This window comes from Ovis aries, chromosome 15, assembly GCF_016772045.2.
Source record: "Ovis aries strain OAR_USU_Benz2616 breed Rambouillet chromosome 15, ARS-UI_Ramb_v3.0, whole genome shotgun sequence".
Lineage (NCBI taxonomy): Eukaryota > Metazoa > Chordata > Mammalia > Artiodactyla > Bovidae > Ovis > Ovis aries.
In genome coordinates, this window is record NC_056068.1 from 75,691,748 (window position 1) to 75,717,440 (window position 25,693).

The 25,693-nt window shown below is 42.2% G+C and overlaps 2 protein-coding genes across 12 annotated transcripts in view; both read right to left on the reverse strand.

Annotated features, from left to right (window-relative positions):
* CKAP5 (cytoskeleton associated protein 5) overlaps positions 1-13,075 on the reverse strand; it is a 94,643-nt gene extending 81,568 nt beyond the window's left edge. For 4 of the 9 annotated variants that reach the window (XM_060400076.1, XM_060400075.1, XM_060400073.1 and 1 more), the window contains exons 1-2: positions 13,018-13,075; positions 6,035-6,115 (exon numbers count right to left, since the gene is read on the reverse strand). The gene's annotated coding sequence lies outside the window, so the exon portion shown is untranslated. Of the gene's footprint in view, positions 1-6,034; positions 6,116-12,399; positions 12,776-13,017 lie in introns of those variants that run through there. The other 5 variants (XM_012096359.4, XM_012096358.4, XM_012096357.4 and 2 more) reach the window with 2 other exon arrangements.
* Positions 13,076-20,887: 7,812 nt separating this feature from the next.
* The window catches only part of LRP4 (LDL receptor related protein 4), a 54,185-nt gene continuing 49,379 nt past the window's right edge, over positions 20,888-25,693 (reverse strand). For 2 of the 3 annotated variants that reach the window (XM_027979704.2, XM_060400079.1), the window contains exon 38: positions 20,888-23,379. In XM_027979704.2, the coding sequence (XP_027835505.2) occupies positions 23,047-23,379 (333 nt within the window). In that variant the 3' untranslated portion in view covers positions 20,888-23,046. Of the gene's footprint in view, positions 24,827-25,693 lie in introns of all 3 variants that reach the window. The other variant, XM_060400078.1, reaches the window with a different exon arrangement.

Below are 25,693 nucleotides of genomic sequence, written 5' to 3' on the forward strand. Positions count from 1 at the left end.
AACAGGGATTGTATCAAACTTAAAAACTTTTGTGTATCAAAGGACAAAGTAAACAGAGCAAAAAGATAGCCTACAGAAGGAAAGAAAATATTTATCAACCATTTATTTGGTAAGTCAATATCCACAGAATACCAAGAACTCCCACAACAAAACTTTGAATAATCCAATTAAAAATGGGCAAAAGACTTGAATAGATGTTTCTACAAAGATGAGTATTTTGCATATTTGTTGAAATTCATTGGAAGGGCTGATGCTGAAGTTCCAATACTTTGGCCACCTGATGCAAAGAGCCAACTCATTAGAAAACACTCTGATACTGGGAAAGACTGAAGACAGAGGAGAAGTGGGGGCAGAGGATGAGATGGTTAGATGGCATCACAGACTCAATGGACATGAATTTGAGCAAACTCAGGAAGATAATGGAGGACAGGGGAGCCTGGCATGCTGCAGTCCATGGGGTCGCAAAGAGTCGGACATGACTTAGCGACTGAACAAGAACAACAACAAAGATGATATACCAGTGGCCAATAAGCATATGAAAAGATGTTCAACATCACTAATCATCAGAGAAATGCATGTCAAAATCACAATGGGATTATCTCTTCACACCCAATAGAAGGGTTACTATCAAACAGATTTTTAAAAAACAGAAATAACAAATGCTGGTAAGAATGTAGAGAAGTTGCGACACTTGTCTACTGTTGGTGGGACTGTAAATGGTGCAACAGCTACGGAAGACAGTCTGGAGGCTGCTCAAACCTTAAAACAGAGCAGCGGCTGTCCTGGCCCATCGCCCGCCATTCAGTGTGTGGCCGAGGGTGGGTGCATCTACCTCCAGAAGCACTGAAAACTGGGGCTCGAGTTTACACACTCATGATCCAAGCCACAGAAGCGACCCAAACATCCACTAAAGAACGACTGGATGGATGGATAAGCAAAATGTGGTAAACACATACAATGGAATATTAGCCTTAAAAAGGAAGGAAATCCTGTTATACGCTACAATATGGATGAACTTTGAGGATACCATGCTAAGTGAAACAAGCCAGCCACAAAAAGACAAATACTGTATGAGTCCACTTACAAAGGTACTAAACTAGTAAAATTCACAGCAACAGAAAGTAGAATGGTGGGTATCAGGGGCCAGGGAAAGAGGAAAAGAAAAGTTGTTCAATGGATACAGTATCAGATCTGCAAGATTCAAAAGTTTTGGCGATATCTTTCACAATAACTGAATGTAACCACTAGTTTAAAATTATGATGGTAATTTTTATGTTAAATGCTTTTAAAAAATATTACAGTTTTTAAAAAGTGAGAAACTTGTCTGTTCAAAATGCTCTGTAGGTATTTAAAGAAAAAAATATTTAAATACTGATGTGAAGGAAATCTATTATGAAGTTTTAGAAACAGTTTTGGAAGCTAGCATATGAAGTCTAACTCCTTTTCTGTGTGTTTAGTAAAAATATAAAAAAAAAGGGTCATACACATTGGTGGTAATGACCCTCAAAGATATTGGGCTGTAATCCCCCAAAACTATAAATGTTGTTTTATTTGGGAAAAGGGTCTCCGCAAATGTGATTAAGAATTTTGAGACAGGAAGATCATCCTGGATCATCTGAGTCAGCCTGAATGCAACCACATGTATTCTTACAAGAGGGAGACCGATGGAAAGCTGACACACTCAGAGGAGACGGTGATGTGAAGACGGAGACGAGCAAGACTGTAAGAGGCTGGAGGGATGCGACACCAGCCAAGGGACACCAACAGCTGCCAGAAGCGGAAGAGGCAAGAACCGGCGCTCCCTAGCGCCTCTGGAGGAACACGGCCGTGCCTCAGTATCAGCCTCCAGGAAGCCTCTTCCTAAATTTTTCTAAAATTCTTACTGAAATATTGTTGATTTACAATGTTGTTAGTTTCAAGCATACAGCAAAGGGATTCAGTTGTGTGTGTACAAAAAATTTTTTCCATTGTAGGCTATTACAAGTATAGTTCCCTGTTGGTTATCTTATAGTACAGTGTATATTTTAACCCCAAACTCCTACTCACCCTAAATTTTAGACTCAACTCCAGAACTGTGAGAGAATAAATTATTGTTGTTTTAAGCTGCCAAATTTGTGGTCATTTGTTTTGGTAGTCATAGAAAACTAATACATGTTTGAAAGCACATAAAAATTTTCTGGATGGATCCACAGAAAATTGTTAACAATGACCACTTTTAGAAGAATGTATATGGGACTAGCTAAAGAATTTTTACTTTTCATTTTAATACATAGCCTTGTCTTTTATTTTAATGAACAACAAGCTTCAATATTTTTTATCAAAATGTTTTTAAAAGCTCTAAAACTTTAAAATTCCAGCCTGGCACCTTGAAGCTGAATCTGTCTATACATATCCCATAAGCCTCACTTCCTCCCCTTCATATTTTTTGGACATCTTATCTCCCTTGAGAGATCTGAATCTTATTTATTGCCCAGCATCTAGCAGAGTGCTTTGTCCTCTAACACATAATTCCTAAAATAGCACAATTTCATCAAATTATAGAACTCTTAAATATATAATAAATGTGTTCTGAGTTTATAGATAAAATTTTGCATGCTGAATGTATTTAAAATGTGAAAGGGAAACATGATATAAGAGATTAATAGAATTCTAAAGCAAACCCCTTTTTGAAGTGAAAAATTAGTAAGTAATAGATTTCAAAATTTTAGAAGATTTTTGTCACTGTTTTCTTAGTACCTACTTTTTGATTATAAAATCCATTAAAAGAAGGAAATTTTAATTTTAGATCATTCATTTGGTAAAGTCATGAGAGGAGAGCAGTTGCTTGCAATAAATCTTATTATAGAGCACTCTAGTCAAAATTAAATTCAACCAAAACTGTCATGTTGGACGTTGGAGTTGGAGCTGAGTTCTAGCACTTGTTTTGCCATATACTAGCTGAGTCTCAGTTTTATCATCCATCATTACAGTACCATCTTCATGTGGTTCCTTATTTAATACACATTTCCAGAGCATTCATTACATGCCAGGCAGTATTCTAAGCACTTCACATACATTAACTCGTTTATTTCTCATAACTCTTGAGATTGATATTATTATTCCATTTTACAGATGAGAAAACTGAGGCATAGAGGCTAAGTAACTTGCTTCACTTGTAACTTGCTTTAGTGATTCAACTAATTGTCATGGTGAACTGTTGAAGTGAAAAATGATATTTTGCCTTACATATGTTAAGAATCTCTCCAAATACCTGTATTATTCCCCTGCCACACAAGTACACTTAGTATATAGCTAAGTGCCTAATACAGAGTAGCGTGAGATCATAACATGTTACTCTGTATTAGGCACTTAGCTACATACTGAGTACAGGAAGTGAAATACAGTAGCCCAGTGGCAATGTACTATGAGGGTGTAACAGAGGCAATTAATCCAGACTGGAGGGTCAGGGAAGGTCTCCCTGAGAAAGTGATATTTAGGCTAAGAACTAAAGGAAATTAATAGTGATTAGCCAGACCTAGGCACTATGACTAGCTATAACAAGAGAATGTTTCAGGCATGTGGGTGAAAGCTGACAAGAGCTAGGCAAGATAAAGAAAGAACTGCAACCTATGTGGCCAAAACAGAAGCTGAGAAAAAGGGCAGACTGGAAAGGGTCTCATCATACAAAGCCAGGGACTTTATGCAAGGAAGTAGTACTGTGCGTGTGTGTGTTAGTTCCTCAGTCACATCCAACTCTTTGTGACTCCTTGGACTGTAGCCCTCCAGGCTTCTCTGTCCATGGAATTTTCCAGGCAAGAAGACTAGAGTAGGTAGCCATTCCCTTCTCCAGGGGATCTTCCCAACTCCAAGGACTGAATCTAGGTCTCCTGCATTGCAAACAGATTCTTTACCATCTGAGCCACCAGGGAAGACCCATCATGGCAAATAGCAAGCATTCAAGAAACAGTAGCTATCATTACTATATTATTATAAGCATCATCTCAGAGTCATTTAGAGATCTTAGACAGACTTCAGTTCAGTTCAGTTGCTTAGTGGTGTCTGACTCTTTGCAACCCCATGGACTGCAGCACGCCAGGCCTCCCTGTCCATCACTAACTCCCTGAGCTTACTCAAACTCATGTCCATTGAGCCGGTGATGCCATCCAACCACCTCATCCTCTCATCATCCCCTTCTCCTCCCACCTTCATTCTTTCCCAGCATCAGGGTCTTTTCAAATGAGTCAGTTCTTCACATCAGTTGGCCAAAATTTTGGAGTCTCACTTCAAAATCAGTCCTTCCAATGAATATTCAGGATTGATTTCCTTTAGGATAGACTGGGTGGATCACCCTGCAGTCCAAGGGACTCTGAAGAGTCTTCTCCAACACCACAGTTCAAAAGCATCAATTCTTTGGAGCTCAGCTTTCTCTATAGTCCAACTCTCACATCCATACATGACTACTGGAAAACCCATAGCTTTGACTACACAGACCTTTGTTGGCAATGTCTCTGCTTTTTAATATGCTGTCTTAAGACTTAATCAAACCCACATTTTAATCTTCTGGTTCAAGAAAGGCCTAAGTTAGCTTAGGGTTCTTAGGACTGAGTAAAGCAAGTCTCTTATCTAAAACAAGTTTGTTGGGTATATAAGCAATCTATTCTTTCTTATCCTATAGAAAGCAGATTTACTGAAAGTTAAATAAGTAAAGCCTGGATAGCTCAATCAGTAGAGCACCAGACTTTTGACTTCCCTGGTGGCTCAGATGGTAAAAAAATAAAAATAAAAAATCTGCCTGCAATGCAGGAGACCTGGGTTTGACCCCTGGGGGAGTTAGGAAGATCTCTTGAAGAAGGAAATGGCTACCCAATCCAGTATTCTTGCCTGGAGAATTCCATAGACAGATGAGCCTGACCAGTCACAAAAAGTCAGACATGACTGACTGACTAACACTTTCACCTCTCAAACAAGTAAATGTCATTTTATATTACTCAGGAGACTATCCATATTTCACTTGGAGGAATTCCCCATACTAAATATAGGTCAAAATAAGCAGGCAGTCCTCTAAAGCATAAAAAACTGTTTTCTTTTACTGCCCAGAGATTTCTGATATGGGATTTAATCTTTACTCACAAATGAAGAACTCATGCTAGTTCAGGACTGGGGGTTTTCATGAGACTTTCTTTTCTTTTCTTTCTTTTTTTTTTTTAAGCAATGTATCATATAAGAAAGGGCCAAAAGAAAAGTGTGGAATTACAGTACTGAAAAAAACACCTAAAACACAAGAATGAGAGACTTCATATAGCAAATGAATTAGGACACGAAATGAAGAAAAACAAACACTGCAAATAAATACATAAAAGAAATGAGACAGCGAAATGAATTAGGGAATAAGATGTTCTAGATGGCCAAGTTTGCTAGAGGTTTGTCTCTGAAATATCAATTATTTTATATAACTTTTTTCCATGTAAAATAAATCTAAGAAAATACATAAGCTTCACACTCTTTTAAACAAACTCAACTGATAATTATTTAAAATTTTCAGGATAATCCATTTGAGCAATCAATGTAGCAATACCCTCAAGATGTACCGCCAAAGAGTTATGAGGGAATCCTGTATCAAAATCAAGTGGTTCCAATATGGCGTTTTTGAATTTTAATGTTCTGTAGTTTTCCTTCCTCAAACTTCCTGATCAAACTAACACTTCTAGTTAACTTGTAAGCAATGCTAATTTTAGCTCTTGATTTAAAGAAGCAAGCAGGGTGAAACTGTGCATAAAGAGGGAGCAGGACCTACTTAAAGGAAGTCAATAAAATTTAGAATGCAGAAAAGACTTTTTTGGTTTATTTCCTGGCAGTTAACTTTCAGATAAATAAAATGCGACTTTAAGTCTTATGACTGAAGAAAGAAAAAGACGACTGATTAAACAAACATTTTCAAGACATACTTGAGACTATTCAACTTTTTTCCTCATCTTCATAGAAAGAATTTAAAACTCATTTTAATTAATAATCTCTAAGAAATATAATCAAGATGGAGAAGGAAATGGCAACCTACCCCAGTATTCTTGTCTGGAAAATCCCACGGACAGAGGAACCTGGTGGGCTACAGTCGATCGGATCATAGAGTCAGACACGACTGAGCAACGAAACAACAGCAACAAGAAATATAATCAAGATACTGAAGAAGCAAGTTTCTAATCTTGTAATAAAATAAACATCACCTTTGAAGAGACAGCGGTCACCAAGGCTTATCTGACATCATATCTATGCCAAAAATGTCTGACCATTCCAACAAAGTCAGAATTTATACTTTGCATCTCTGAACAAAGATCATATTCCAGGAATAAGCAACTGCTGTTACCAATTAAGTGAAAATAATGTTTTCTGTGGCACTTAAAAAGAGTTAAGGAAGAAAAAAGAAAGAGCTCAGTAAAAAGCATACCACAAAGAGGACATTTGTTTGGGACATGAGTTTCCTCAGAAACTTATGGAGAGACCTGTATGAAATCATGTTTAGCTTAATACAGATAGAAATAAATAAAAAAACTATATATGTGTGCATATGCATGAGTTAGTATACATACATACCCGGCTCTGTTTACTGAGAGGACCTCGGAACAATGACGCCCCAGAAATAAGCACATCTAGATCTTGGTTTCTATCAATAAATGTCACAGTCTCACAGAAGGAACCAGGGCTGATTCTACGGTTGGGATGGGGAAAATACTAGATCGGTCTGGAGCATCTTGCTGTACCAGAAAAGTGCTCAGAATGAGCTAAAATAAATAACATAGAATCAGATTATAAAACAGATATTCATATTGATATAGATAACTGGTTAAAAGAAAAATAAATGGGGGAGAACAGACAAATTTTTGTTACAAAATTCCAAACAATCTATGTAGATACTGTTCCAACTTCAGTAAGCAGAACTTATTTATGCCCCTCATCCACTTTAAGGATGAGCTAGACTCAGAGACTCACTTCCAAAGAATAGGTATAGAAAGGAAAAAATAGTAACTTTACTTCTCAGCCTGGCAAACACTACCTTAACCAAGTTCAAGATTAACATCATCAGTGATATCATATATTCCCTTGATAAGAAATGATGGTGTTCTGTGACATTCTTTCCAAAAACACATAACCCTTGTCTAATAATGAAAAAAAAAAAAAACATGGGACAAACCTGGAAGAAGAATATTCCACAAAATAACTGACTAAGACTCAAAACTGTCAAGACCATGGAGACAAAGTAAGACTGAGAAACTGTCAAAGACCACAGGAGACTAACAGAGACGACAACTAGATGCAACAGGTTACCCAGGAGTGGGTCCTCAATCAGAAAGGCGATGTGAATAGAAAACTACAGATATCCCAACAAAGCCTGGAGTTCAGTTAAAAGGAATGCATCAATGTTGGTTTCTTCATTTTCACATATGTGCTGTCTAAGATATTAACAATAGAGGAGATCAGATGAGAGGTATACAGAATGCTGTATCTTAGCAAATCTCCTGTAAATCTAAAATTATTACAAAATAAAAAAGGTTATTTTTTAAAGGTTTTGTTAAAAAAAAAAAAAAAACCTGAAAAACAAAAAACCCTATCATTTACCTTCAAAAAAGTCATGTCTTGAAAAACAAAATTTTTAAAAAGTGCGATACCTCAGACCTACTAGAATGGCTAAAACTAAAAAAAAAAACAAAACTGGTGAAACTAAATGCTGACATGGATGTCAAGCAAAAAGAACTCCCATTCATTGCTAGTGGAAACACAAGATGGCATTGCCACTTTTGAAAAGTTTGGCAGTTTCTTACAAAGCTAAACATTGTCTTACCAAGCTAAACACTGTCTTACCCTATGGCCCAGCAATCACACTCATAGGTATCTACACAGGAGAACTAAAAATTTATATGCCACACACAAATGCTTATAGCAGCTTTGTTCATAATTATAAAAAACTAGAAGTGACCCAGATATCCTTCAATAGGTGAATGGATAAACTGTGGTATACACACACAATGAAATCTTATTCAGTAATAAAAAGAAATGAGCTATCAAGCCAAGAAAAAACATGGGAGAACCTTAAATAGATACTCTTAAGTGAAAGAAGGAGATCCAACCAATCCACTCTGAAGGAGATCAGCCCTGGGATTTCTTTGGAAGGAATGATGCTAAAGCTGCAACTCCAGTACTTTGGACACCTCATGCGAAGAGCTGACTTATTGGAAAAGACTCTGATGCTGGGAGGGATTGGGGGCAGGAGGAGAAGGGGACGACAGAGGATGAGACGGCTGGATGGCGTCACTGACTCGATGGACGTCAGTCTGAGTGAACTCCGGGAGTTGGTGATGGACAGGGAGGCCTGGCGTGCTGCGATTCATGGGGTTGCAAAGAGTCAGACACGACTGAGTGACTGAACTGAACTGAAGTGAAAGAAGCCAGTCTGAAAAGGTTACATAGTATATGATTCTAATTATATTACATTCTGGAAGAGTGAAAACTATGAAGACAATAAAAAGATCAATGCTGCCAAAGGGTGGGGAGGGAGAAAGGATGAATAGGTGAATTATAAGAGATTTTTAGGGCAGTGAAACTATTCTCCACGATAGTATAGTGGTGGATAAATAACATTATAAATGTCAAAACTTATAGAAGTTCGCAACATAAAAAGTAAACTTTAATGCATGCTAATTTTAGAAAGTCATTTGGGAGACTGAGGAATCCCATAAAATGTGTGAAACCATCTCACTGAAGTGGGTGGGGAAAAAGAACTGACTTAAGCAACTTTGGAAATGAATGGACTTTAACACTAAAGGCAAAAGGAACTGGACATAAGCACTGTATTTAGTGTCGTTTAGTCACTAAGTCATGTCTGACTCTTTTGCAACCCCGTGGGCTGTAGCCTGTCAGGCTCCTCTGTCCATGGGATTTCCCAGACAAGAATACAGGAGTGGGCTGCCATCTCCTTCTCCAGGGCATCTTCCCAACCCACCCATGTCTCCTGCTTGGCAGGCGGATTCTTTACCACTGAGCCACCTGGGAAGCCCTGCACTTCTAGTTAATAAAGTTATTTTTTATGGGAGTATGGATTAAAAATTCAGATAGTGCTACATATGTCTACTGGAGCTGAATAGAAGTCCTGTTAATTTGGTATAGAAACAGATAGCGACATATAGGAATATCTATAGATGTCTATATACACCAGTTAGTATATATACCTATTAGTTCTGTTAGTTGAGAGTGCCTAAAAGAAATGACACCCCAGTAGCAATGAGAACACCTACTGCCCAGATCTTGGTTTTTATTACCATTCTCCAATAAAAAGTCCCAGGATATCCAGGAGAAATGACTAATTCTAGCACTGTGACAAGAAATATACAAGATGAGCTTATTGCATCTTGTAGTGTTGGGAACTGCTAAAAAAAAAGAATTAAATAAAACACACACACACACACACACAGATGTGGGAATGTTAAAGGGGAACAAAAGCCAACTGAGAGAATACTCAATGGATAAAGCTGGAACAATTCGAGCAACAAAGTAAAGCAGTACTGGAATATACTCAGAGTATAAAATACCCTTCAGTTTATACTGATATGAATCCTTGACTAAAATAATAAATGGGGAAAGAGAGACAAATTCTCCACGCAGAAGAAATTCAAATAAAATATCCAGCTATTCCGCCCCAAGGACAGGGAGCACAATCCCTCACTTCCTAAGTGGGCTGTACAAAATTACTTCCTTCCGAAGACCACAGTGAAAGGGGAAAAGAGTTAACTCTGTAGTGGAGAAACCAGACAAACACTACTTTAGCCAGATGATCAAGGTCAATACCAACAGTCATAAACCATGTCGATAGTACCCTTTATATGACGCGATTAAAATGGCATTCTCTCTGTGATCTTCCTCCCCAAAAGACATAACCCCAGTCTAATTATGAGAAAAACATCAGATAAATTCCAATACATGTGCATTCTACTCTATACCTAAACAATACCCCTAAAAACTTCTATATATTTTAAAGGTTTTAAAAACTAGGGGGAAACAGTTAGGTGGGGAAGCCAGATCCATCGTCTCTCTCAGTCAACACAAACATAAAGCTATCATTTTTCCATGATTCTTAGTTGAAGACTTTCCAAATTAGTCTGCTAAGATATTGCTATATCCAAAGACACATAAACACTGGTTAGTCGTGCACTTTATTACATGGAGAAAACTATGCCAGTTTTGGCCAACAAACATTTTCTGTCCACCTTATTTGTCCTAAGCACCGCTTGAAGCATTGAAATAACCTCACAGATTGAAAAAAAAACAAAAAAAGCTCCTGTGCCCTGCTTTCATTTCTGTGAGGAAATGAGACAATATACAAGCAAACAATAAATGACCTATCATATAGCAATAAATGCTATAAAGTTAAAAAAAAAAAAGTGAGGTAAATATGACCAAGAGGGCCACACTAATTGGAGCTTGGGAAATGCCTCTTTAAGGAGATGACATTTGAGTTGAGAACTGAGTGATGCCTATACACAAAGACAAGCTTGAGGCAGGATAGAGCAGGTGGGAAGTTCCAGGCAGAGAACACACACAAAGGCCAAAAAGAGTAACTTTTAAGTATTTGAGATAAATCAAGTGGGCAAGGCAACCGCCTAGATAGAAACAAGGTAAGCAAACATATCCTGAACTCTACAGGTACAAATATGCATTTACAGTAATTGAAATAAAGTTTAAAAAAATTCAAACCTCTCCAACACTGATCACCAGGAATTCATCAATCATTAGATCCACATCTAGACTCTACGCCCCCATTCAGTCCTATCTCCCACTGCCACAACTGTCCATCCCTCACATGGTAAAAATGCTATTTTGAACTGTTCTTCCACCTTCCCTCTAAAACCACCATGCCTGTGGTTCACATTTCCTTATGTCTCTGATAGAAGTATTTAAGAAAAAAAGGCAAGAGGGAGAGTCTACCCAGAAAATGGTCCTGAATTCTCCCTAACAGATCTCATTATTTCACACAGTACAGCCAGAAGTTATGTGCAACGGCACTGAACAGACTAACTTGGGTTCAAACTGAGGTGCTATCAGCTGTATGATTTTGAGCAAGCTGCATAAACTTTCTAAGACTCAGTTTCCTCATCTGTAAAAGGTTGTGAGAATTAAAACATGGCACCCAGTAGAATATTCAATAAATGTTAACTACTGCTGGTAGAAGTAGCTGAGCATTAATTTTGTTCAAGAACTAGAGCTGGCCAGAGGGATTACAGAAATGACAATTTGCTACAGCAAACTGTTTGAGAGATAAAATTGTCAAACTCCCTTAGGTCAGGGGCTTTGTCTTTTTCTGGTTCACCAGTGTATTCCCAGAATCTAGAACAATGTTAACACACGGTAGGCATCAATATTTGTTGAATGAATGAATGAGACTCCATTAAGACAATGGAGCATAAAGGAATTTGACTTTGCTCCAATATAAAGAAAAATTTTCCTTCCCCATCAAGACCTTAAACAATAACCTAAGGCACTATTAAATACGTTTATTATTTTTCATTGCTTTCCCAAAACCTAAGACAGTGTTCATAATATCAGGGTACTCAAATTTATTGCCGTTAAAACTCTGCTGTTAAAATTAAGCTGTTGATCAAAAATTTTTAAGTAATAAATTATACAGTTTATTGTTAAGGAATGTTTTTGCTTGCTGTTGCCTGAGTGAACAAACTTTAAAAACTTGTGTAAATTTTTTTCTCATGAGTTTACCCATTATGTTTATGTTGGCAAATATATATTGATTTCACCTTTCTCTATGTCATTTTATAAAAACATTACAGTTTATTCAGTCATTTAAGAAAAATCCAAATCTTTTACAATTTCTTAAGTTTCAAAGATGGTTACCTTCATTATCAGCTCTTTAGGTCAAAGAAGGACTTTTCAGGGTGATAACGGAGAAAGGAGGAGTTCACCTCTCTCAAAATGAGTTTTCAATTACTATAATTATGCATAAAATAAGACAAGGAGCATTTCTGGGCCAACACTTGAAGGCTTGAGTCCCATAAGAATTAAACTGGAGCCATGCATAAATTTGGGGCAAGTTCTGCAAAAACCTCTTCTTCCTCTATTGCCGCTGAATGAAAAACTCATTGCTAAGATTCATCAACATGAGTGTGTTTTCTAACACATAGTAGCCGGTCTGGCCACACGATTTTCACCATTTTCTATCCCAGAAACAAAAACGGACACGTTTAAACCCGGCCTGACAATTACCACAATGGCAGGGTAGCTATCTCGACAGCCACAGTGGTTAAGAGCTTAAAAAGTAAGAATCTAGTTTACCGAGACCTCACCTTAAAGTAGCAAGGCCTGATTAACCTACACTGCTGGCTATTGTATGGGTCCCCCAAAGCTTCAAAGCTGGAAATATACCTGAACTCTACTGACACCTTCCGAGACAGAAAGCCAGGCGGAAGGGCGGAGCGATGCGATCCGAATCGTTTTAAATCGCAGCAAGCCGGCGGGGCCGCAGGTGCGCGGGTCGGGCACAGGTGCGCGGGCAGGCCCTGGGACCACTGTCCTTGTCACGCTCTGAGGCGACCAGCGCCCTTCACAACCATCACAGCCCACGGAGGTTCTCTCTCATTCATTCATTCATTTGACAATTACGCGAGGAGCGCCGTAGCAGGGCCGGCTCGTAGGCTCCCCGGCCCCAGCACCCGAACACCCTGAGCCGCCAGACGCGGCCCTGCGCCGCACGCATCCCTCGGGCGCGGCCGTCCGCACCCCGCCGCGCCGCGCTCCGGTCACCCGGATCCCGGCCCGGGCCTCAGCCGCACCCGAGCGCCCACGCCCCCCGCCCTCCCTGCCGCCAGTCCCCCGGCCTCCGCCCCGCTCCGCCGCCTCAGACCCGCCGGGTTTGTGGGGCGAGGAAGGCGCGCGTCCGCGGAAGCCCCCGCCCCCCGAGCCCGGGGCGAGGGGCCGCTCTGCGCGCGCCACTCGTGAACCTAAGGGGCCTAGGCGGGTGGGTCGGGCCCACAGTCCACTCACCTCCGCCGGGCCAGAACCGAGAGGTTGCTCTAAGCCGTTTGAAACCGCTTGGGCCGCCGCACACCCCGCAGTGTCCTCGTTGTTTATTGGTCCTGGGCGGACCGCCCATTGTCCTTCCATTGGTTCGTTTGAAAGAACTGTGGGCACGCGCCGCCCGCAGCCTTAAAGGGGCCGTGCGCAGCCGTGCTTCCCTTGGAGCCTGACTCTGCGTGGTCCTGTAGGGAGGTCTCGGGGCGAGGAGCGAAAGGTTAAAACTGTCCTGGAAGAAAGCTGTGTGAAGAGCTAGCTGTGCCTCCTGGGTACTCAGCAGGTTTGCTTTACTTAATTGCACGTCTTTAAACTCCTGTCAGTCAGTCAGTTCAGTCACTCAGTCTTGTCCGACTTTTTGCGACAACATGCCAGGCCTCGCTGTCCATCGCCATTCCTGGAGCTTGTTCAAACTCAAATCCATCGAGTCGGTGATGCCATCCAACCATCTCATCCTCTGTCGTCCCCTTACCCTCCTGCCTTCAATCTGTCCCCAGCATCAGGGTTTTTAACAATGAATCAGTTCTTTGCATCAGGTGGACAGAGTATTGGAGACGCAAACAACACCTGGCAATTTTTTTTCCGAGTCATTTTATTCACAAATATTTGTGTGCAGCTGAGTGAGTGAAGGAAACCAGAAAGGCAACTAAGATACAGTGGAAAGAGGGTGAATGGAGCCAGGACGATGGATCCTGGTCTTGGACCTGCTCTGAGTAAAGCACTTTTCTCAGTAAATCATGTGGAACTTAGTTTCCTTATCAGTGAACCGGGATAATGATGTTTCCCTTATAAATTTAGTGTGTTGAATTAATATAACTAATTGAGTGTCTAGAAACGGGCTTTGAACAGTAATGTATTCTTCAAAGACTTAATACTCTGGTTATTTGTAAAAATGAGAGACTTGGTTAATATAGTTCCTGAAATTCTTGTTTTGTTTCTACATTCAGTGTTTCTATGAATAAGACCTGATCCTAACTTCCAAGGAATTTGCAAACTACAGTTGTCAGAGGAATAAACGTATAGAACTAGTCACTAAAATTCAAGCAATGTGAGAACAATAGAAAAAGCTGTAGATGTTTAGGGGAAGGGGGAAAATAGATGGCAAAGGATCTGTGAAGGGGATGTATTTTTAATCTGAGATTTAAACTGTATGTAGCCAAGAGGGTAAGAAATGGAGAAGGGTGGGTGAAAGTAATAAAACAATAGTTTTTGTTTTAATCTATCACATTGGCAAAGATGAAAAAGTTTAACAGCTTTTAGTTAGCTAAGAGTTAGAGAAATAGACATTCAAAGTCACTTGTCAGTAAAAGCATAACTGGCACAAACTTTTAGGAGGCCAATTTAACGGTTATGAAAATGTAAAATGTATATAGTCTCTGGCCAAATAATGCTACTGATGGGAATTTGTCGTACAGATTTATGCATGTATGCAAAGAAAAATGTACAAAGACACTCACTACACACTGATTCAGAAAACAAACACATCAACAACAAAATACCCTAAAAATTACATGTTCATTTATAGGGAACTTATATAAATCATGGTATATCCATTCAACAGAATACTATACAACTGTTAAAAAGAATATGGTTAATCTATATGCACCAGTTAGAAAAATGCACAAATTTTATTTAATTGAAAAAAAAGGCAAGTTGCAGGAAAGCATACATATATGGACTGATATGGGGACTTCCCCAGTGGCTCAGCAGTAAAGAATCCGCCTGCAATGCAGAAGCCACAGGAGACACAGGTTCGATCCCTTGGTCTGGAAGATCCCCTGGAGGAGGGCATGGCAACGCATTCCAGTATTCTGGCCTGGAGAATCCCATGGACAGAGGAGCCTGGCAGGCTACAGTACGTCGGGTTGCAAAAGGGTCAGACATGACTGAAGTGACTTGGCACATGGAATGCTTTTATTATACATGGTTATAAATGTATGTGTATATGTGTGCTTGCCTGAAAATGGTTAGAACAAGACTGGAATTTCAAAAAACCTAAGCGGGATGGGACTCATTAGGGAGGGAAATGAATTTTTTACCACTGACATGTTAAAACATTTTTTTTAGTGGGAGAAGGAAGAATGTATAGTAATGGGAAAAGTATGGGCACAGAGACAAGAAAATACATTTTACATTGGGGGTTAGACCTGTGGGTTGATTTTAGAAGAGGGTTCATATTAGGAAGTTAGTGGGACATGAGTAACTGAGAAAGGAACAATTTTTGGAGGGTCTTGAATACTAGCGTAAGGAATTTGTACTTTATTAAAGTAGGCAGTGACGAGCTACTGAAGATTTCTGAGCAAGGGAGTGACAAAATCAGAATTACACTTTAGGGAAACTAACTAGCTTGATTGTCTAATTTGAAAATGGTTAGAGTTGAGAGCCCAGTTAGGAGTCTGATATGAGCAATGGAAATGATGAGAAAAGATTCAGGAAAGAGGGAAAGTTTTGGCAACAGACTAAGTTAGGAATAAAGGTGAGAGTGGGACCCATTTAGAGAGATGAATCAAAGAGTGTGGCCAGGATTTGAGAGCCTAGGGAATGGGAGGCAATGATTGCCCAGATGGAAGTAGAAGATCAGGAGAAGCCAGTCTCAAAGGGAAGACAAGATGTTTTGTTTCAGACCTGTTTACTTTTACATAGCAATGAGACATGTAAATAGAATCCTGTAAGTAGGCCTAGGGAGTCCAGGATGAGAGTTGTGAGAAGAGACTGGACTCAAGTGATATAAGAATCACCTCCATGGAGTGAAAAGGTGAAATTGTGGCTGAGACCACAGAGTGAGAGAGTGGTGAGAATGAAAAGATGAGCGATGCAGATAAATCCACAGGCAGAGGGAGCGGGGAGGAGCTGATCTGAGCAAAATGTCACCCTAACCTTTGAGAAACAGGCTAGCAGTATATAGAAATAGTCTTCTTCAGTCATTGATCATTGACATGTTTACTTTATTTAACTATTATCAGAAATAAATTGAAGATTACATGTAAGGAGAGAGTGATGGTAACCTGGAATTTGGTGAATAAACAATGTGCAGGGTCTAGATCCTAGAGATTTAGACTTTAGAACAAGACAGCAAAATCCCTTTTTGTCTTATTTGGTTTAGGTGCGACCCCACTAGAAGGTGGGCATTAAATGTCTGATTCCCTTAATTGATTCATTCATTCAGCAAATATCTTTTGAGCACCTAGTATGTGCAGGACTGTTCTAGGCATTTGGGATTATCCATAAATAAAATATACCTCCCCCCGCCAAAAAAAAAAACCCTCCTCTTATGGTGCTCACATTATAATGAGGAAGCATAAACAATCAACACTTAAAAAATCGTATAGTATGTTATTGTGCAATGGGAAGATAGAGAAGAATGAAACAAGGTAGAAGGAACTGGGAAGTGCAGTTGGAAAGACTGTAATTTTGTGAAGGGGGGTCAGAGTTTCATTGAGATCACCTTTGAGCAAATGCTTGAAAAAAGGCAAAGCACTTCACCATGAGTATATCTAGAGGAAGAAAGTGCTAGCCAGAGGGAACAGCTATGCAAAGAGCCTAAGTTGGGTGCATACCTGGGAGGTTTGAGAAAGAGCAGAGTATTTGGCAGCAGGAAGGTAGGTGCAGCTGCGGTCCTGCTGGTAATAGAGAGAAGGGAATGGCAGATTCTGTAGAGCCTTGTAGAAACCTTATACAGTAGATTTCATAGTAGATGCTCAGTGTTTAGCAAGTCCAGGATTATCATCAAATGGCATTTATCTATGTATTTATTAGACTTATGTGCACCTACTTTATTCCTGGGATCTCTCAATAGTTCTGCACATGGAAGTTAATAATGAAACCCTTGAGGACATTAGATATCCAAGTGCAGACTGTATCATTGCAACCGGAAGCAGGAAACAAATGCCAAACATGGTGGCTGCTGAGTAACTGTGCTGAGCATTTCTAAAAAGTCTGCATTCCATCACAGTGCTCATTCCATCACAGTCACAAGCCATTTTGGTGGAAACATCCCTGCCATGGGACATGGATCCATCTAGCCTAAAAGGAGCAGCTTCAGTGATTAACTTCAGCTCTCAGTCCAGGTACTCCCTGCATTATTCCCTGGAGACAGCACTGGCAACATTAACACAGATCTTATGTGGCTGTGGTTTTTAGTGCCTTGACTGGCCTCCAAGATGGCAAAGCCTATCCCATCTTGCACTTGGTTGCATTTAATAGGTGCTGGTTGAATGAAGGGATGAACAGCTTTTTTTCTCTTGTAGTCCATTTCTCCTTAGGCCCCAAAATGCAGGCTGTCCAAGAACTTTGACCACAGAACCATCAGCTCCACCAAAGAGGAAGTATGCAGAAAGGAGAGATTAGGGACCTCTCTAGCAGGCTGTCAGCAGGCTTTTAAGGGCTGAAGGAAAAACACACTGAGAAGGACAGGATAAGTGAAAGTTCTTGGCTCTTGGTGTCTTGTAAAATGAAATAAGCAGATTGGATAGCCTTGGGGCTAACTGCAGCCTTGGGTTTAAACACAGACCCTTAATTAGGCTGTCTGGATCTGTTTTAACATCACATCAGGGTGTCTAAAGTTGTGACGTGGAGCCTTGACAGGAAATAAAATTCTGTCCTTTATGCAGAGCTCTCCTTAGCCCCTGTCACCTGGTTAATGGGAGAATGATCTGGAGAGGAAAAAATGGGTGAGTGAGGGAATATTTCAAAACAAACGCTGCCTGAAATATCCCCCAGCACATATCCTACTAGCTGGATCAGTTGAGTCATCTTCAAATATGAAGAAAAGACATAGACATTTCTTAGCCACAAAAAGGGTTCAACCACATTTCTTTTATCAGTATGTCCATTAGTAGAAATGACGACAGGTGCCCTTGAATGTCAGTGCGTTTTGCTTAGAACCTCCTACACCCTCAGCTCTTGCAGATGCTCTTTCCTGGATCCTAGGCACTACTGACTGTTTTCTTCTGGCCTCAGTTTGATGAAAGCTTCAGTTCATGCCTTGGAGACCTTTTATGGTTTACAGAGATCTGTTCATCTTATTCTGCTTTATTGACTCTGCCCAAGCCTTGACTGTGTGGATCACAAGAAACTGTGGAAAATTCTGAAAGAGATGGGAATACCAGACCACCTGACCTGCCTCTGGAGAAATCTGTATGCAGATCAGGAAGCAACAGTTAGAACTGGACATGGAACAACAGACTGGTTCCAAACAGGAAAAGGAGTACATCAAGGCTGTATACTGTCACCCTGCTTATTTAACTTCCATGCAGAGTACATCATGAGAAACGCTGAGCTGGAAGAAGCACAAGGCGGAATCAAGGTTGCCGGGAGAAATATCAGTAACCTCAGATATGCAGATGACACCACCCTTATGGCAGAAAGTGAAGAACTAAAGAGCCTCTTGATGAAAGTGAAAGAGGAGAGTGAAAAAGTTGGCTTAAAGCTCAACATTCAGAAAACGAAGATCATGGCATCTGGTCCCATCACTTCATGGCAAATAGATGGGGAAACAGTGGAAACAGTGACAGACTTTATTTTTTGGGACTCCAAAATTACTGCAGATGGTGACTGCAGCCATGAAATTAAAAGACGCTTACTCCTTGGAAGGAAAATTATGACCAACCTAGACAGCATATTAAAAAGCAGAGACATTACTTTGCCAACAAAGGTCCATCTAGTCAAGGCTATGGTTTTCCAGTAGTCATGTATGGATGTGAGAGTTGGACTATAAAGAAAGCTGAGCACTGAAGAATTGATGCTTTTCAACTGTGGTGTTGGAGAAGGCTCTTGAGAGTCCCTTAAACTGCAAGGAGATCCAACCAGTCTATCCTAAAGGAAATCAGTCCTGGGTGTTCCTTGGAAGGACTGATGTTGAAGCTGAAACTCCAATACTTTGGCCTCCTGATGCAAAGAGCTGACTCATTTGAAAAGACCCTGATGCTGGGAAAGATTGAGGGCAGGAGGAGAAGGGGACGACAGAGGATGAGATGGTTGGATGGCATCACCAACTCAATGGACATGAGTTTGGGTAAACTCCGGGAGTTGGTGATGGACAGGGAGACCTGGCGTATCACAGTTCATGGGGTTGCAAAGAGTTGGATACGACTGAGCAGCTGAACTGAACTGATTCATCTTAGGTTGCACAGTTTGCTCAAATAATATAGAAACAAAGGTAGTGACTGTATTTTGAACATAACTATTAGTATTTTGAAAATTGTGTCCAGTTTGTTAGAATTTGACTCATTATCTCCTTACTTAGCAGTTCTAGATTTTATATCCACAAAACCAGACAAGGAATTCTTAAGTCTTGTTTCATCCCCAAGATTTCCTGGAAGGAACATAAATATAAGTTTCAGTCCAGAAAGGACCTCAGCAATCAACTGGTTCAACCTTTTCATTTTACTGATGAGGAAGCTAAGAGTGAGCATACATGAAAACAGGGTGCTAGCTAGTCCCTGACGCTGTTACAGAATTCTCACTCGCTACCGGTCAAATTCTTGTCAAGACCTGGGCCATCAGGCCAATGCCATTCTCCTCTGCTACCTCCTGCCGAGGCAGCAGGACAATCACAGGTTAGCAAAATGCATCCACCAAATTTTCTTCTTCCAGAAACATTTTCAGTTTTCCGGGCAAATGGTGTGTGTTCAACGCATTCATTTTTTTCTCCCTATTTGAAAAGTTCGTCGCCTTGGCCTGTAATTCTGACGCTCTGGTAGGGGACACTTAATACAGGTATATAGGCTTGTGCATCAGACTGGATTTCATTTCTTCAAATGTCCTCCTTTCCTGTCTGTTGTGATTTTTCTTTTTTCCAAAACAGAATGGTGCATGGTTATCCTTGAGCTATTCTACTTGTTTTTGTTCTAGCACACCAATCCCTCACCAATGTTAGAAGAAATATACATGACAGTTTATACTCAGATCTCATCCCTTATATACAAAAAGATTCATTCCTTCTTGCTTTCTTTTTCTTTTTTGAGGGGGATGGAGTGGTATTGGTGGACTCTAAGCTCTGTGATATTATCTTTCTTGGTCATGCTTGGGCAGTGTCCAGCCCCTAGCAGATGAATGAATGAATGGGAACAATATTCTATAAATGGTTTGTGGCTTAGAAAATCAACTCTTGACCCCTGATATCAAATTGTGTCTCTGACATGAAGACTTGCATGACTCCCAGTCTTCGTTGAAAGGTATTATGTCCAGAGGCTGAAATGGGATCCCCAATGCCTTGTTCTAGCCGTGAGATGTAATGGATGGGCTATGAATAGACAGCTTCTTAAAAACAAAAGGAATTTTAGTTCCTTTGACCCATTCTCAGAGTAACTGTGAAACACAAGATCAAACAGAGCTAGTGGTAGACCTGGGGCCAGAATCAACCGTTCTTGTCCCCATCCCTGTGCTTTCCCCTTAAGACATCCAACAGTCTTGCCAGTGACCATCCCTGCAAGGCAAAGTCAAGTTCTGTGACACCAAAGCCCTCATAGACCTAGAACAGAAGTAGAATGTATGTCATGGCATGTATGGTGCCCAAAGAAGACTCCACTAACCATCATGACACTCTTTTCCATTGGGTCTGGACAGAACCTCGGGCAGCCATGACCAACCAGAGTTGGCACTCCCAATGAAACCTACCAGCCACCCTGCTCTAGAGGACATCAGGATTTCAGAAGCCAATGAACTCTGGTCTTCACCTGTCTTCTCAAGATGAGCTGGACCTCCAGCCAGGAACCTCCCACCCTTTATCGCTCTTCACACCCCCAAAGGGCTTAGTGGTGATGTCTGCAAGCAGGTCTCCACAGCATGTTTCAGCCAGACAAAGCAGGCGCAGTTACTAGTCATGACTCCAAGCCAGGCAAGGTGATTAAGAAAAGCTAAATTTATATTAAATTATCATAAAGTCCTAAAATACTGAACATAGTGGTTAAATAACTCCAGAAAGTCCAATCTCTCCAGTGAGTAACGTTAAAACCATTACACGTGAGTGTGGGAGAATCACTTCCATTAGTTTAGGACAGAGAGATTTTGCTTTTTACATAGTAAATCAGTGCTCAAATAGATATTTCTTCAAATATGTCCTTTCTACATTCTGAACAGCCCAAGTGCAATAAGATCCTCCCCCCTTTCCACATGAGAAGATACCGTTTGGCTACTTTCTCTCCACATCCCCAAGCCGCAAATCCGAGGACCCAGAATGCTCCTGCTTTTACTGCCCCGTCAAATGTGAAATGCCCCCTTTCCTCCCAGGAGGGGGACCTTTCTTTTCCTACTTTGTGTTCTGGGAAATCCTGTTTGGCCTGGCCTGGCTGTCCTTTGAGGGTCCAGACCTGGGGCTGGCTACTGAGCAGGGCTAAGAGCCTGGCACCTGTCTCAAGCGATCTTAGAACCGACAGGAAAAGGTTAGCTCTGGTCTTCCCTTGTCACTCAACATGTTTGGCGGCTGATTTCTCAATGCCAGGAGCCCCAGGACATGTTTCAAATTTGGAAACTTGCCCTCGAGGCACCCCCATCCATCCTCAGCTCCTGCTGTGTATTCTCATCCCTGGGTGAAAGAGGCCTGGGTGTGTCCCGGGCTGAAAGGGCCTCCTCAATGTTTTTCTCTACCTTTCTACTCCTTGCCTCCCTGACACACACACTTTGCATCTTTATTTAGGCCTCTTCACCACAGGGGCCCACAAGGCTAGATCAGAATAAGCACATTAGGCACTGAAAAAACAAACCCAGAAGAGCTAGGTAGACGTTTAGGACGGTAAGAAGTCTCAATCCCCCCAACATTTGTGTGACACGCATGCCTTTTCTGTGAATAAGCATGAAGCCAGTGACGGCATCTCAGCACGGAAAGGGAGTCACCTAGCTGGGAGGACTTGGAGTGGGAACTTCACCACCCCCAGCTGCAGGCTCTGTCCACTCGCTTAGATCCCTGAGCACCTGAGAATGCAGGAGGCTCAGCCTCATGGACCCCTTCACTTTAGGCCCTGGGGGCCTCGAGTCTCGCTTTTCCCAGCCATTTGTTGAACTTAAGGGCTCTCCTTTGAGAAGTTGCTCCAGAATCTCTGCGCTCAGAATCCCAGAGAATGAGGAGGGAAGAGAGTGGCAGGACATTAAAAGTTCAGGAGATGTGCTATGTTTGGCCTAAGAAGCACTTCTCAGATATGGCAGAGACCCCGTGCTGAGGCCCCCACACTTATTCAAGCCACCGGCTCCCAGCCTGGAGGCAGCAGGAGGGGATTCGTGTCAGCCAGCAGCCCTGTGGTAGGGACCCCCACCCCCAGTCATCTGAAGGTAGAAAAGGCTCCAGGCATTCTGGCAGGAGGAAGAACAGCTTGAGCCAGACCCAGATAGATCTCTTCAATGCCTGCAGCTGGAAAAACAACTCTCAGGGCATGAACCATATCCACCGCCGGCAATGGACAGGACACCCGGCCCAATCACCCTTGAAATCTTTCTCATGTTGCCAAGGCCCTCGAGGCTGGAGGTTCCCCAGATGCCCATGCCAGCTGGGCTGACTCCTACTCCTCCTCCTCTCAGTCTCTATCCTTCATCTCTCTCTCTGTAGATGACCCCAGCCCCCGGTTCCAGCTCCCAGTCAGCAAGTTCTCCAGAGAAGGGATCAGGCCAGCTCTGATGGGGGGAGTGCTGTCTTGGGTCATCAGCTCCGGTGGGGCAGGCATTGAGGGTACCAGGGGAGGCAGGTGGAGCTCTGTAAGGACGAGGAATCATTACCAGGCCTGGTTTCGGGGCGGCGGGGTGGGGCGGGGGGCGCTCAGGATGGAGTGCAGGAGGTGAGGTTCGTGGTACAGTCCAGGTCTAAATTCTGAGGACGCCCCATCATTTCTGGTGCACAGGTAGGTACGAACTTGGGTGGAAACAGCTCGCGCAGAGGGCTCGGGGGAGCAGTTAACGGGGTGGCAGGAGGAGGAGCAGGACCAGCACAGAGTAAAGGGGCCTGCCGTGTAAGCGAGCACGAGGACCGGGAGTCCACCAAGGAGAAGGAAGAGGCAAGGAGGGGAACGCGGGCATTTAGACCTGGCTCTCCGAGGAGAGCTTGCGTTCGTGTCTCCAGCCTGTGTCGGGCAGGGAGCCCCGTCTTTCGGGAGTGGCTGCGGTATGGACGCTGCTGCACTCGGACTGCTCTTCCTGCAACAGCTGCTCCGTCTCCGTGTCGTCCAGGGAGCCAGAGCTGGCCTGGATGGACACGGTGTCTGTCTTCATGCACACGTGATCCCGAAGAAGCCCCCCCCGGGAGCTGCGCAGTTGCTTGAGGTCATCCCACTCGGCATCGTCGCCAGCCAGGAGGCAGATGCCCTCGACAATCTTGACCTTCTCCTTGGTGTAGTTATGGTCAGGTCCACCCTGGGGTGGAGAGCAGAGAGACACAGTCAGTTGATCAGCTCTCTCTGAAGTGGGTGGATGGAGTAGGAGTGGGTGCGAAGAGTGCAAAGATCTCACAGACAAACGGGGAAATTTAGTCAGCCAATGTATAAGGCTGAGCCTAAAAAGAAAGGAGCAGCTTTGATGATCATTACCATTTATCATACGGGGAGGCGGGAGAACAGTGGCTTCCGGCCTTGCGTGAGCCACGCACTGGCTGCGTCACCTGGGGCGAATCACTGAACATCTCCCAAACCCAGGCTCACCTCTTTAGAGCAACAGTACCCATACCTCATAACCTATGGCTGTGAGCGTCAAAACAGGTGATCCAGGAAATGCAATTAGTAGGTGCCTAACGTATAAAATCTAACACGTAACATGCACTACCTCATGTTAGCCATTGCCACATCGCTAATGTGGTTTATTAATGGGACAGCATGCTAAGATACTGGCCGGAAGCAATTGATGGAAGCAGTTAAATGTTCACTTAAGGTTTTAAACCACTTTTGTGCTATTTTATTCCTTTTTGTTTGTTTTTAGAGTTGATGTACAATGTTGCGTCAGTTTCTGGTGTACAGCAAAGTGATTCAGTATAAAATTCTTTTTCAGATTCTTTTCCACTATAGTTTATTACAAGATCTTGAACATAGCTCCATGTTCTATTTTAGTCTTAATTCTCTTCTTTCTAATGTTCTTAAGAAAAATTTCAGAAGGTAAGGCAGAAAGGCTCTCATTTGGGTTCTAAGTGTCAATCCACTGGGGACCTGTAACCTACAAGCTTTTGTGTGAGGTTACTCTGGCTCTGCTCCCATGAGCCTTGGGGCCATTCTCAAGCACCCAGGGATCGTTCCAAGGAAGCCTTAAGTTCTGCTCAGGCTTCTCCGTTTTTGGATTCCTCAAAGGACAGCCTTACTCCTGGTTTCTGGGGGATACCAACCCACATGCCGCCACTGCCAAGAGAAAAATGGGCCATGGCTTGGCTTCTGTCCCTGGGATAGTGTTCCTGCCAAGAGCCCTGCAACTGCTGCTTTATTTTAGTAACAATTCAATTCCACAGATATTTATTGAGCCCCTACAATAAGCAGGATGCTTTGATGGTTACACAACATAAAATGTGGTCCTCCCAGCCCTCTGGGAGTAAGAGCTCCCTCAATCAAGCAGAGAGAGACACAGCACACGAGCCCACAGGCACGCACACACATGCCCAGTCACCAAGCACACGCTCCATGCCAAATTAGTGTAGATAAGACGCAGCCCACTCAGTGTCTTCATCACAGAGACACAGGGGGTAAGTCAGAAAGAGGTGGGTGGCACGGCACTAGCAATGGGGGATACCACTCCCTCTACAAACACACAGCAACAGGTACCTGAAATGAAGAGGAAATCAGAAGAGAAAGGGTGAAAGACTATCAGAGGGGTGAAAGAGCTGCTGAGGAGAAAGCATACAACAGGAGAAAGAGTCACATGATTTTAGTGTCTAACCGAGGGCCCTCACTGGGGGTCCTTTCTGGGGCATCAGACACGCCAGGAACCCAAGAAGCTTCCAGAGTCTTTCTCTCAAAAGATATTAATAGAGAAGGGGGTCTGTCATCCCTGAATCTGCAAGCTATCCCTACAGGTTCGGTTTTGGCTTGTAGCAGGTTTTTTTAATAGGGGAATTCGTGGATCCTGAAATCACATGATTATTATGCAGAGCGTACTACTTATGCGGAGGAGCTCTGTCGGTGTGAGGGCTGGTTTTGACTGTGCTAGACAGGCCGAGAGAATCTCATATAGTCCCATACAGGATAATTTCTAATGAAGGGTTGCAGGATTTTAGGGAAAAAAAAGTCCTAGGTTATACGCCCTCATTGAAATGGGACTATTTTTTCATGCCTAAACATTCAGCAAATGATTTTTCACAACAAAGCAATTAAAAGAACAAAAGCACATAAACTTTCAGAATTATAGAGAAATTCCTTTAGATTCTGTGATAAAAGGAAGAATAGCAAAACACCAGCCAATCCCAACTACAGCTTGGGTGCCGACAGCTTGGATCAGGGGTTAGAAAGCGGGAGTCCAGGAGTTCTAGGAGTTTGGGGTCATTCTAAAGGGGCACAGCCTCACTGCTGGGGAATGACAGCTCTAGAAGGGATGGAACATCTGAGCCTGGGAAAACATGTTTGGGCAGGGAGGTGCACACCCACATGCTTTCAGACCTAAACCTCCTGGGATCTGCTTTCTTTTCTTTTTTTTTTTTAAAGTTTTTATTTTTTAAATTGAATTTGTTGCAGTATTGCTTCTGTTTTTATGTTTT